This window comes from Tuber melanosporum (genome assembly GCF_000151645.1).
Source record: "Tuber melanosporum whole genome shotgun sequence assembly, scaffold_129, strain Mel28".
NCBI lineage: Eukaryota > Fungi > Ascomycota > Pezizomycetes > Pezizales > Tuberaceae > Tuber > Tuber melanosporum.
This window is the reverse complement of record NW_003299152.1, coordinates 143,146-154,934: the sequence shown is the minus strand read 5'-3', so window position 1 is coordinate 154,934 and position 11,789 is coordinate 143,146. Positions and strand designations below refer to the sequence as shown.

The 11,789-nt window shown below is 46.9% G+C and overlaps 2 protein-coding genes; both read right to left on the bottom strand.

Moving 5' to 3' along the window:
- Positions 1-5,718: 5,718 nt before the first annotated feature.
- Positions 5,719-7,448, bottom strand: GSTUM_00002392001 (uncharacterized protein). XM_002842504.2 has 9 exons: positions 7,236-7,448; positions 7,020-7,164; positions 6,957-6,967; positions 6,828-6,859; positions 6,777-6,798; positions 6,426-6,647; positions 6,243-6,367; positions 6,095-6,189; positions 5,719-6,032 (listed from the first exon to the last, which is right to left on the bottom strand). Exons 1-9 carry the CDS (start codon positions 7,335-7,337, stop codon positions 5,989-5,991), a joined length of 798 nt encoding a protein of 265 aa, XP_002842550.1. The 5' UTR covers positions 7,338-7,448; the 3' UTR covers positions 5,719-5,988.
- Positions 7,449-7,821: 373 nt separating this feature from the next.
- GSTUM_00002391001 (uncharacterized protein) lies at positions 7,822-11,334 on the bottom strand (the record flags this gene model as incomplete). The annotated part of the gene is made up of 10 exons (XM_002842503.1): positions 7,822-8,364; positions 8,419-8,518; positions 8,583-9,017; positions 9,070-9,191; positions 9,245-9,438; positions 9,493-10,097; positions 10,163-10,356; positions 10,413-10,624; positions 10,676-10,940; positions 10,993-11,334. The coding sequence occupies 10 exons, from the start codon at positions 11,332-11,334 to the stop codon at positions 7,822-7,824; spliced, it is 3,012 nt and encodes a 1,003-aa protein (XP_002842549.1).
- Positions 11,335-11,789: the final 455 nt, after the last annotated feature.

The window sequence follows — 11,789 nt, the reverse complement described above, 5'->3', positions numbered from 1 at the left end:
CGGATTAGAAACCAAATCCGTTTGGTATCGTACCTCTTTCACTTTCCTCCGGTGCTCATCGATTCCGGATGCCACGGCGGCTAGCTCGATACCACCGTGCACAACATCCCAAAGCTCTGGGGGAATTGGTCTCTACACCCCTCACGGTCGGGGGAACGGCTGGCGTGTATGTACCGGGGAGGGAGGAGGGGTTGTGCCATTGAGGACGTGAGGAATGCGGTACTTGATTTTCAAGTGCTATCGATATTGGGAGGGGAGGAGGTTTTCGACGTATCGAGGGCAGGTACAGCCATCCGGCAAAAAGTGTTTGTGAAACGGTGTTTCTCCCCGGCGGGGATATTGGTGGACTAGGGGGTATTGCGCCATTGGCCTATGTACAGTACTCGTACCGGTACGAGTACTAGTACAGTGCTCGAGTAGGGGGGCGCGTTCCGTTCCTAGGGAGGAATTCCGTCCCACGAATACCTTTTCTTACGGAGTGATTGTGGGTGGGTGTCATGAATCGCGACTATGTGCAGGGTGAGCATTTGTGGTTTTCTGGGTGGAGATGCTCCATTCGGCGACGATACTTAGAGGGGGCGGGGTCTGTTCATTTGCACGTGTTGTCCCTGGGGGGGCAGGACGAGATCCCTGGGAGAGAGCTCGCGTCACTTTGTCAACTATGCTCCGGGTAATGGGGAATCGAAGGCCCTTACGCTGTTCTTGTGTTTAGGGGAACTGAGACGTCAAGGGTATCAGTACGAGTACATAAAGGGTAAATGCGCACTAGGCTGCCCATACCGGTAGGAAAGGAGCTCGGAGTATTTGTGCATGGCGTCAGTGGGGCAGACCGCTGAATATCATCAGATACTCGTGCAATGGTGGGCGGGGTCGGTTTGGGTCTTGATGGTGTTCATGTCTCAAAACTTCCCTAAGCCACCTTGTTCCCGCATAGCCGATCCCCGTGGTGCCAGAGATTTCCGGTGCCGTTGGAGGATCGGATGAGGTCCACGTTGACTCCCTGTCCTCACTCATAAGGTCTTGCAGGATAAACATGTCGTCTGATCATCAAGATCCAGAATATCATAATATTATCATACCAGAGACACAGCTATAACCCGCCTTTTCAGAGTTTTACAAGGGGCCGCTGGCAAAAAGGCTCACATGTCTCCAAACTAGGCCCTTCGGGCCCAACGCCTGGCTTTGACTGCATTATGATACCAGGCCCTGTCCTGTGTGTCCTCCCCCCTTTGACTTGCATGGGGCCCCTTTTTTCCCTTTCTCTCTCGGAGAATTATTATTGTCCGTCACGTGAAGTTAACTTGAACCCCTGGGAAAGCTAAAAGCCCGATTTGGCACGCCACAATATAAAAAAACGCCATTCTTCTCGAAAATCCAATTCTCACCAAAACTAGAACCCCCTTTTTGACCACAGGGCGCACATGAAAAGCCATATCCATACAGCAGCGGTCTCACTGATGGTTGTGATGAAAACAAAAATGCCATGTTTATGGCGTGCCAAACGGGGCCTAAGCTTTCCGAGACCGTGATGTTATACTCGAGTACCGCTATGCCATGATCCCGGCGTCAGCGTTTGCTGTTTCCGAGTTCGTGTTCGTGGGGTTGAGGGTGTGAGAAAAATAGAAGATGAGCGAAATAGGCTAGAGTAGGAATCCACTTATTGAGGTGGTTTTCTTGAGGATATTTCAGATTTAGCAGGATGTCTACAGTGAAGACTCGAGTAATCGAACTATTCGTAGGTGCTATGTCGTTGGAGTTGCCTTCTCTGGTAAGGCCCTGTTTGTTTTTTATGCCTCTCGGGAAGGGGTTTGAGCGGCTCTTTTTTTTTTTTCTCAGGTTGTGTTTCCAGCCCCCTTCTCCAGAGTAGGGAATTCTCGACTACACATCACACTGTTCGACTCCGGTATCGGTATTCGAGTTTTAACGGTGGTCCAGAGGAACCTGGAGCAGGCAATAGAACTCTGAATCTACCTTCTTCCGTGATGAAGCTAGGCAAAGAATCAGGTATCATATCCCACGCTTCGTTCCTGGGTATCTACGTGATGCTAGGGAAACCTTCTACAAGTACGAGTACAGTACTCTGTATTCACGGTATGCCTATCAAAGCGTAGGTACACAAAATACCCGCTCCACCCCCACCTCTACAAAGGGACGAAAATAGTGAGATTGTCAAGAGTGACCACGAACCACGAGTTAACCTTCCCTTCACTCATCCCGCTCGTGCTAGTACCGGTACTCCCATCCAATAACACAGTCTCTCAATCCTCCTGCATTCTCTTCCACATTCATGTCAACAGTGGGAGGCCACACTTCCCTCTTCCTCCCCTGAACGGACCCCCTCCGCCACTCCAAATCCTCATTCTGGCCCCGGTGCACAGCACCCCACATTCGTCCAACACCCCTGCGGAGGTGTAAGACTTTCTCCATTCTGGCCCGGTGCGATACCGGTATTTACATCCATTTTGCTTATTCCTCCCTCCCTCCCTCACGCTAACTGGGAAACCGGCACTGGCGCCATGACGCTAATATTGCCCTTCACCAGGGGGATACGAACCCGTCACTATCCGTCGTGCGTGGGGGTGATACGCCGTGACACAATGATTTGATTTATTAAGATGGGATGAAGTGTTTTTCGTTTCACGTAAATTATCTTTTTTTAAAAAGAAATTAAAGGAAAATATCAATATAGGATGGGTGCCAGGATGGGGTACAAAATTGTTTTTCAATTACCGGGGAATGTTTAGCGATCTGTACTTGTGCGAGTACTGTACAAATCTTGGTATGATATCTGATTGCGGCGAAAAGGTGCACGGCACATATACGGTATTAGAGTGGTTCCTGTAATCTAAGGTTTGTCCAAGTAAGATGTTGAGTATGATACAGTACTCGAGTATGATACCGTATATTATTTCATTTCAAATTATTGGATCGAAAAATTAATGTTGATGAAAGGTTTAGTGCAAATTTGTCTCCGCCTTTTGTTCACTCCATTCTTATTTACAGCATCATATCATACCCCATTTGTGTGAATCGATAAATCAGGAACGAAAACGAGATGGGAAACAGTGCTTTTAAATTCGTCCCCTTAAAGTATTTTTGTTGATGAAAAATGTTCAGAACCTTTATATCGCCAAACGCGCCAAATTTTCATTATTTACTTCAGTCCACGATCCATCTTTAGGAGAATTGTTTTTTTCTTTGTTTTTTTTTTGGACGGCAGGCCAAATGGGTCTTACCAAGTTAGTTGCTATTCATATCCTACCCTGCCATATAATGAGAAGGAATATTACTCTGACAAGGTGATAGATAGATAAATAGATGGCCGGATTGCAGTAAACAGAAGGTGCCTTTCTTTCTTTCTTTCTTTCTTCCTCCCCTCCCTCCCTTTCCGGGTCGAAACGAGTAAAAACTGATAAACGGGACAAGGGATCCGCGAATTCGCCCACTACACAACGACCCCTTTTCCAAAAAGCTCACTCACTAAGCCTTCAACATCAAAAAGGTCCATGATATCATTAATTCCTTATGCTATCATACATACTTGTACTAGTACACCCTCCCTGAGCGCTACCACATGTTCGTGGAGAGAGGGCCGGGGTAGAGGTGTGAGGGCGGACAAGGAAACTAACGCTTGACCTTTTGTATGATACGATATGATACTCGTATCGTACAATGCCCTGTGTCCCTTCCGTCATAACCTGTCCAGCCCCCATCCACCCACCCACCCATCCATCCATCCATCCCCTTTGACGACAGTATCATCAAAAGGGTGAATTGAACTTGGGAGTCTGGGGAAAACCAAGTCTGCTGGTATTATACCATCATGTCTGTGCCACTGAACCATCTCATTTTGGCTCCCATACTGGGAGGGCCGGAGGATTATCTTGTGGGAATGGATATACATTAAAGTGATATATGATACCATTTCGGATGAAATATCTCCGCCAAAGGGCTGGAGGAGGAGGAAGAGGAGGAAGGAGCGAGGAGGTGATGAACAAACAAAACAAACAACAGATATTGACCACCGATTCGCCAATGACAAGATATCTACGCCCCCCCCCCAAAAAAAAAAAAAGAAACCAATCACAGTTGGAAGGCCAGTACGGTAGTGGGGAAAAAAAATAAAAAAATAAAGAAAATGCTGCGCACGACAGGATTCGGAAGAATGTCACAGGCAGTTTAAAATAATGATAAATAAAAACATATATATATATATATATATATATATATAGTATACAGAAGAGCACTTCCCTTTAGCCTATGATGGATGATTCCCGTTCAAGGCACACCGTCCGACTTTCGTTCCCGGACTTCACAACCAAGTTATTACCCACACATTGACTGCGCATTAGTCATTTCTCCTAGAGATACATACGGTATAGACCTATCGTACACCTCCTCCTTCCACTAACTGTTCAACATAAAAGATCACTCGCCCGAGACATCGGTTTATCCATACAAACATCCCCCCTCCTCCCATACAGGCCCAACATATCTCCCACAAGGGCAAAAAAAACAAAACAATTGACCGGAAAAGGGCCGATAATGGGACCAACACCCCCTCGTGCTTCGGTTGAATCCATAGGAATATTCGACCGGGACGGGCAGATATGTATGAGTCGCCCGGTCGCGATTTCTACTGGACGTCTGGCGCGGGATTGGGCGGCACTGTCAGAAATACTGTTGGGTCCAGTATGATACTCTCTTTCATTCCGGGCTGAAACGATTTCTGCCTGCCTCAAGGGCGGTAAGCGGGATGTGTGTGTGTTGTGTTAATGGCACTTGCGCCGTCGCTGACTGGTGGAGCGAAGAATAAGTTGCACCGGCGGTATGATCTAGGCAGTGGGAATGAGGATAGACGCTTGATCACCTATTATCGGACCTATATAAATGGAACTGATGGTTGGTATGCTTGGGCGTTTCTGTGCTTCAGTCTAGCCTACGAGTAATACTATAATCGCCACAAAGAACTGCCCGGAGAAATCCCCATTAAGGACCAACCTCCTTTAACAACTCCAACACCGCCACAAATATTGAGGAGGAGACAGACACCCCCCGCCTGCTATCTGCACCGTACGAGTATTGAAAATGTTGAAAATCGGTATTTGCGCTCTTGCTAACTAAGCCCCCTCGAGTGACGCTCTGTGACTTCTCGCGTCAAGTTCTCCTGTCCTATCCTATCCATAGGCCCATCTCTTCTCCTTTTTCTTTTTCTTTTCCCCCCAGAACCATCTTCACCTCCTTTCATGAAACATTCAACGCTCCAATCTCAATCCTGCATCTGCTCATTCGACCTCTGGCTCCTGTGATTGCATTCAACGATAAGATATATTCACCAACTCTTGGCCCCGCCTCCCTCCAGGGGAGTATGATAGTGCGTACACTACCCCTCACTTACGCTTAAAGCGCCGCTGGCTTTGGTTGCTGTAAGCATTCTGTGCTCCCCACGGGGTGGGATGATCGTACGCAAGCAAGCCCTATGGAAGGAGGAGATCAAAGAGTGAGGCTGTAAGGATCTTGACATGGGAAGGAATAGACTTAGGGGTGATCAGTACAGTGCACTATAGCGCTCTAGTCCGAGCAGCATGGGGAGGGAGAGCCTGCAATAATTTGGCCTATGATAGCATACTGGTAATGTATATCGCGTGCGTTCTCCACTTTAGCAAACCAACTCACGTCCGCCGACACCATTCCAAAAAAAAAAAAAAAAAAAAAAAACTCATGAAATGCCATGCCATTATATACACCCCAACCCCACCGCCGTCTCCATCCACCCCTCCAGTCAGCATAAGGAAAACAAAAGAAGAAAAAGACATGCTATCATAAGCCCCCCAGCACCACTCCTTTAAGCTAGTCAACGCCCCCAGTTACACTATTCGTATTCAAACGCGACAAGGAAGGAAAAAACCCTAGACAATGAGAGAGGCAGGGAATTTAAAGTAGAGGAAGAGGCAGTAAAAGGAGGAGAAAAAGGATATATTGGGTGCTCTAGTTTTCTAAGTCTTTAGGATTTGGGTCGCCGATTCCGTCCTCTATATTATAGTCGTTGGTATCATGCGCCTGACAGATGGGGGGAGGCATGGGTACAACATACCATTGATAGCAAACATGCACTCTGACTCTGGCAGACACGGGGAGTCATAAATTTTACATATACGGGTTTCGCCTTTGCCTTTTTTGAAGAATAGGCTGGGTGGGCGTGAGCAGGCTGTGGTGATACAAGTGTAAAGGAGAATACATACCGGGTGGTAGAAGCATGCGCGATAATATTTCCACCAATGGGCTTCTTCGGGTCGGGATTGAACATCGCCGCACCGCCATCTACCTGTGCGACGACTTGGTTAGTGATAACTACCGCAATACCGAACTACGCAATCTGTATCAGCATTCTAGAGTAACTCCATAATAAGTCAGGCAAGACGAACCTCATCAGCAAGTCTTTGCAGCGTCCTCATGAACTTGGCCAAATGCGTCTGTCTAGCAGAAAGCTCCCCGCGCCCCGCAAAATCAGTCCTGTATAACGAAGTCGCACTATCCACTATCAAGAGCGAGAATCTCGTCTCAGTCATCATCGAGGCAGCCTGGTTCAGCAATTGCAGCTGATGGTCTGAGTTATATGCACGTGCATAAGCAACGTTATCCAGAACCTCCTCTCCGTTCAACCCGTATCTGTTGGCAACAGCTAGTAGACGGACAGGGCGGAAGGTGCCCTCGGTATCAATGTACAAACATTTACCCTCGCCACCGCCCATGTCGAAAGGCAGCTGACATGTCACGGCGAGAGTGTGGCAAAGCTGGCTCTTTCCGGTCCTGAACTCGCCGAACACCTCTGTGATGGAGCCTGTTTCGATACCGCCTGCTAGAAGGGTATCGAGGGTTTTTGAACCGGTTGTTATGGAGATTAGCTCGCTGCGACGTTGGTGCATTTCTGTCGCGGTGGTGAATCCCATGGGGACTAATCTTGAAGCTGGACATATTTAGATTATGGCTCCTGTATGTAATAAACGGTCGGTGTTTACCTTCGGCGATAAGTTTATCCGCCTTAGCCTCGGAAATACCCTTGATAACGAGCAGAGCTCTCTTTGGAGTGTACGCCACAGCCTCAACAGTGTTGTACCCGGCCTCTACAACAGCCTTGATATCCCGCGCACTGATTCCATTACCCTATATGCGTCCATTCGTTAGCTGTTCTTCCCATCCCGTTGCACCTGCAATAGACAGGGATAGTGGCGAACCTCGAGGGCAGATAGGGGAGTAGGGGCTCCCGGCCCACCTATCTGGGTGGACTGATCGTCGAATTGGCTTCCACCTTCCTGTGCGACCTCCTCGGCACTCATGGTCAATATCCTTCTGGCAAGGTACGGTTGCTAAGATGTCGATGGTGGTGGTGATGAAGGGAAGAGAAAACGGCAATATGATGTGTTCTTAAGAGGTGAGAGGGAGACACGAAGGGAGACGCGAGGAAAGGGGAAAATTGGCGTTGTGAGGTCTCCGGTGGCGGAGCCTGCGCGTCGCGACCAATTGACTCGCTTCTGATTAAATAATCCAATAAAAAAACGTGATCACCTGATAAAAATTTAATTTAAAACTATAATGAGTCATGTCCTCGTTTAAGCTTTTTTGCACGGCAAATCACTCGGAGTGGCATTGTACTGTACAGTGCTGTTCATGTTAAGAATATTGACTAGTCTCTAGGCACAAAATTCAAACCCCCTCTACTCAATGCGAATGATATCATACATGTATAGATAACAACCACGACTCATGAACAAGCTCACAACCCACTTGTGTTCAAATAAGCAGGAATAGCCAAAATCCTGCTCACACTGCACCATTTACAATGTCTCTCAAAACTGGCCTGTTGCCCAAAAATCCATGCCTTGAGCTCAACGACTTCTTCCCGTTCACACGGTTCTCTGGACCTTTGGTTGGTTCCGCCTTCTTGAAGCCGGTGCTTGCTGAGGGCTGAGTTTGCGGCATAAAGTGGGTGGATTGGGCATCAGGCGGTAGGTCGTAAACCCATTTGTTTCTCTCCATCAGTCTGACAAAGTCTGCTAGGAGTTCGTTGGATTGAAGTGTTGATCTGGAGCCGAGGATAAGTAGTTTGCTCCTTGCACGGGTAAATGCAACGTTGATTCTTCGCCAATCCCGGAGGAGTTCGCCGACGTTTTGATCGCCATTTGAACGGACGAGGGAAATGACGATTATTTCCTTATCACGACCTTGGAATTTGTCTGCCGTATGCATCTCGACAGAGGGTCTGTTACGGAGGAGGTTCTGTAAAATCTTAATTTGGGAGCGATAGACCGAGATGACTCCAATAGAGGATGGATCAACGCCGCAACTCAAGAATCCCTCTACGAGCTACAGGATTTAATGTTAGAAGCACCTAGACGGGGGAGATTAAGAGATGCTTACTTGATACGCAATATCAGCCTCAATCGGATTGTTAATTCGATCGCCCTTTCGGACTTCCTTTGCTGGAACATTGTCTGTGTTGACAAAGCAAGCTTTCACACTAAATTTTTCTAGAGTTAGTATACCTTTTTGGCTAGGGAAAACGGCTCCAAAGGTAAACATACCCATCTGCGAAGAGATCTCGAATCCAGCAGGGTCCGCTTCCACACTGTGTATATTGCGTAGAGGAATGGTGCCTCACCAGCCCACCAATGTGAGGTATCTGTAGTGTCCTCTTTGCGACTTGCTCGTTACCACATTTGAGCTTTCCTTTGTAGATGAGGTCATTCGACAATGTCATGATCTCTTCACACATTCGGTATTGATGCTCCAAGTTTACCACACTCTGAGGGTGGGCGTCTGATAGCAGTTTGAATAAACTAATGTCCAGTCCGCCTTCACGCGCTTCGGGACTTCGTACAAGGGGAGGCAACTGATAATGATCACCGACCAATATAAATGTATTGGCCATTCGGATCGGGCCAAGACAGACAGGTAGTGTTATTTGGGAGGCCTCATCAACGATACAGTAATCGAATTTGCGCTCGGAAAAGATAGGGCTAAGTTTTAGTCAGTATTAATTCATTTGTTACACCTAAATGGTGGGCTCACTGGTTTACTCCGAGACATGTTGTGGCAACAATTTTGGGCATGTGGAAGGTCTCTCTCAATTCCTCAAAGGATGTTTTCTGGCCTTCCGCTAATTGTGCGAAGCTTTTGACCTCGGGATGAATCTGGTCTGTAATTAGTACTAAGGGATCATAAATAGCTTGAATATGCGGATCACCTTGGTCCCTGAGCCAAGACGGAGGGTGTCAATATTGTCGTTCTTGATTTTCAAAAGGATATTATCAACGGCAGTATGTGTATAGGACGTTAATAAAACACTTTTTCCTTGCCCTACAAGTGCTCGGATGATATGGGCGATGGTAGTGGTCTTGCCCGTTCCGGGCATCCCAAGTACAAGAGCGTAATCTTGGGCTATATCATTTGTTTAGTAGCACTGCCATGCATTTTGAAGGGGGGGCGACATACCGCTCATGACCTTTTCGATTGCCTTACGTTGGTCTCCATTCAGATTAGTCTGACTGCTACTATCCACGGAATAAGCGGTCGGAGAAATTTTGAACACCGGCGGCTCCAAGTCCACGAGGAGTTTTCGATACTTCTCGTTCGCCCTAGGTGACATGATTTGAATAAGGTTGTTCCTGACAGAAGCCATCCCATTGCTAAATTCGTCCTTGTCTAATCTATAGCGGATTCCCTCATCTGGAACGACAGACTGAGGGAAATCCTGCTCTTCGCCATCTTTGGAAACCTCCATGATGCCTGCGAACACTTGATTGGTCTTCTTGTTGAACCCAGGCTTGCGCGTTCTCGCATTGTGTAATCGCCGGTCTACTCGCACCGTGACCCGATTGTAGCGAATTTCTGTTATGTAACCCAACGCAAGGGCGAAATGGCCTTTTTCATCTGAAATCACAATGGGTTCACCAGGGTTGATCATAGAATCCAAGAAAGTAAAACCTGGAACCGCTGTCCCTTCGCCCTTCGTTAAAATATAGGTGTATCTATTGATCTTCGAAGCTGAAGAATCAACAGAGATTGAGCCTGGCACAATAACAAGTTGACCGAAGCATCTTAACTCAAACGTTATATATTAGGTCCTGTGCAAACATTCAAACCAGGAGCTATGACAAAATACCTTCCTAGTGCCTCTCGTTCAGAACTGAGTAGTCCCCAAAGCTCTTTTCTAAAACGAGAGATATCCTTTTCTTCCTTTGATAGTAAGTTGTCCCAGTGCCCAAAGAATTTTTGATGCGATTTGCCAAGATGGCCGGTCATGTCATGGAAATGGTCCTCAACGCCACTAGTTTTGGGGGTACCGTCTTCTAGAAGCTACAATCGGTTAGCGCTTTCCCCGTCGAGAGTATCACCAGAGGGATCGGGCCTACTTTATGGTATATAAAACAAGTTTCCTTAACATAACAGTTTCCGCAGGTATATCTGCTCCTCAGCATGTCCGGCAAGACTTCTCTGTTCCGAATGTAACTTGCAAGGCGATTGCGACCAATGATCATCCCACGCAACTCGTCTCTGATAGCCGGTACACGAATCATCTCCTTGTTCTCCAAGTAGTATAACAATCCGCACTGCACGTCAATATCTAAAACCAAGTCAGTTTCCATTAACCGATAGATAATTCTAGCCAACTAACCATATCGGTCTGACATCAAAAGAGTATAGAGCATTGTCTGAGCGCGGTGCATCATTACAGTCGTGCTTTTGCCGGTCTTAAATTCAAGTGGGATAGTTAATACTTTCTCACTTTTGTGGTCAATGATTGTAGCTTGAACAGTGGCATCAATCATTCCCTTTAAGCCAAACATTGGGGACCAAACATGCTCCTCGATGTCGAGAAGTTTGGTAATAGCAACTACTGGATTATATCTTGTGCGGTGCTCAGTGACGAAAGCATTTGCCTTTGGGTATATTGATTAGTTGCGGGTATTGCTAGAGCAGAAAGGGAGCTACCTTAGGTTTTTTCGAAACGAATAAACTTGCCCAGTCTTGGATAAGGTGTATTTTCGAGCACAAATACTCAGCCGCGACAGAAAGTGGCTCCTTTAGCATGTATAGACTCTCTACATACCGGACGACGAGTGAGTCTATGCTTTTTCGTAGAAACACAGTCGAAAAATCGTTCGCTTCTAAAGCAATCTGAAAAAGTGAATGAAGAATATTCCCGTACACCATTGGCTTACTGATGTCGCCAGTTGCTTTGACACGGTCCTGGAAAACTGCCTTCCGCACACAGCTAAAAGAGTCTGCTACCACTGTACTTGAAACAAGGAAATCTGGGTGGAGGATGATCATGTTGTGAGCATTATCAACAACACAAGTTCCGGAAGAGTCAAAAGCTCCGATCAGATGTAGATAGTCGCCTTTAGAGATATCGGTATCGAGGTACCACGATTCCCGGAGTTGGATTTTTCTCTCGTGATTCAACCTTTCATCCTTTACTCTCAATACCTGAGCAGATCAGTATGACGGCTCGTCAAAATATATACTAGAACCCCACCTTCTGATCCCCCAGCTCCCACTGGCTCTCGGATATTTCCAGAACTAGATATCTTTTTATGACCTTCGCGTTTATATCTGTCTTGAAATTATTAGAGAACTTGTAGGAATCCAGTCACGGACGATACGCACAAGCCCTTGAGTGATCTTCAGCTCCTCTTCCTCCCATTCATCGAAATCAATTTCGCCAAACTCTTCGAGAAATTTGGCATTTTCGTCTGCTTGATCCCGAACCTTGGCGTCTAGATTTT

What these genes read in the sequence shown, in the direction of transcription:
- GSTUM_00002392001 (XM_002842504.2), bottom strand. Translation starts at nt 7,337, where the DNA reads ATGAGTGCCGAGGAGGTCGCACAGGAAGGTGGAAGCCAATTCGACGAT. An exon ending in CTCCCCTATCTGCCCTCGAG is followed by an intron (nt 7,165 to 7,235) that starts GTTCGCCACTAT and finishes GGACGCATATAG; the next exon opens with GGTAATGGAATCAGTGCGCG. An exon ending in AGCTTTGCCACACTCTCGCC is followed by an intron (nt 6,648 to 6,776) that starts GTGACATGTCAG and finishes AACGGAGAGGAG; the next exon opens with GTTCTGGATAACGTTGCTTA.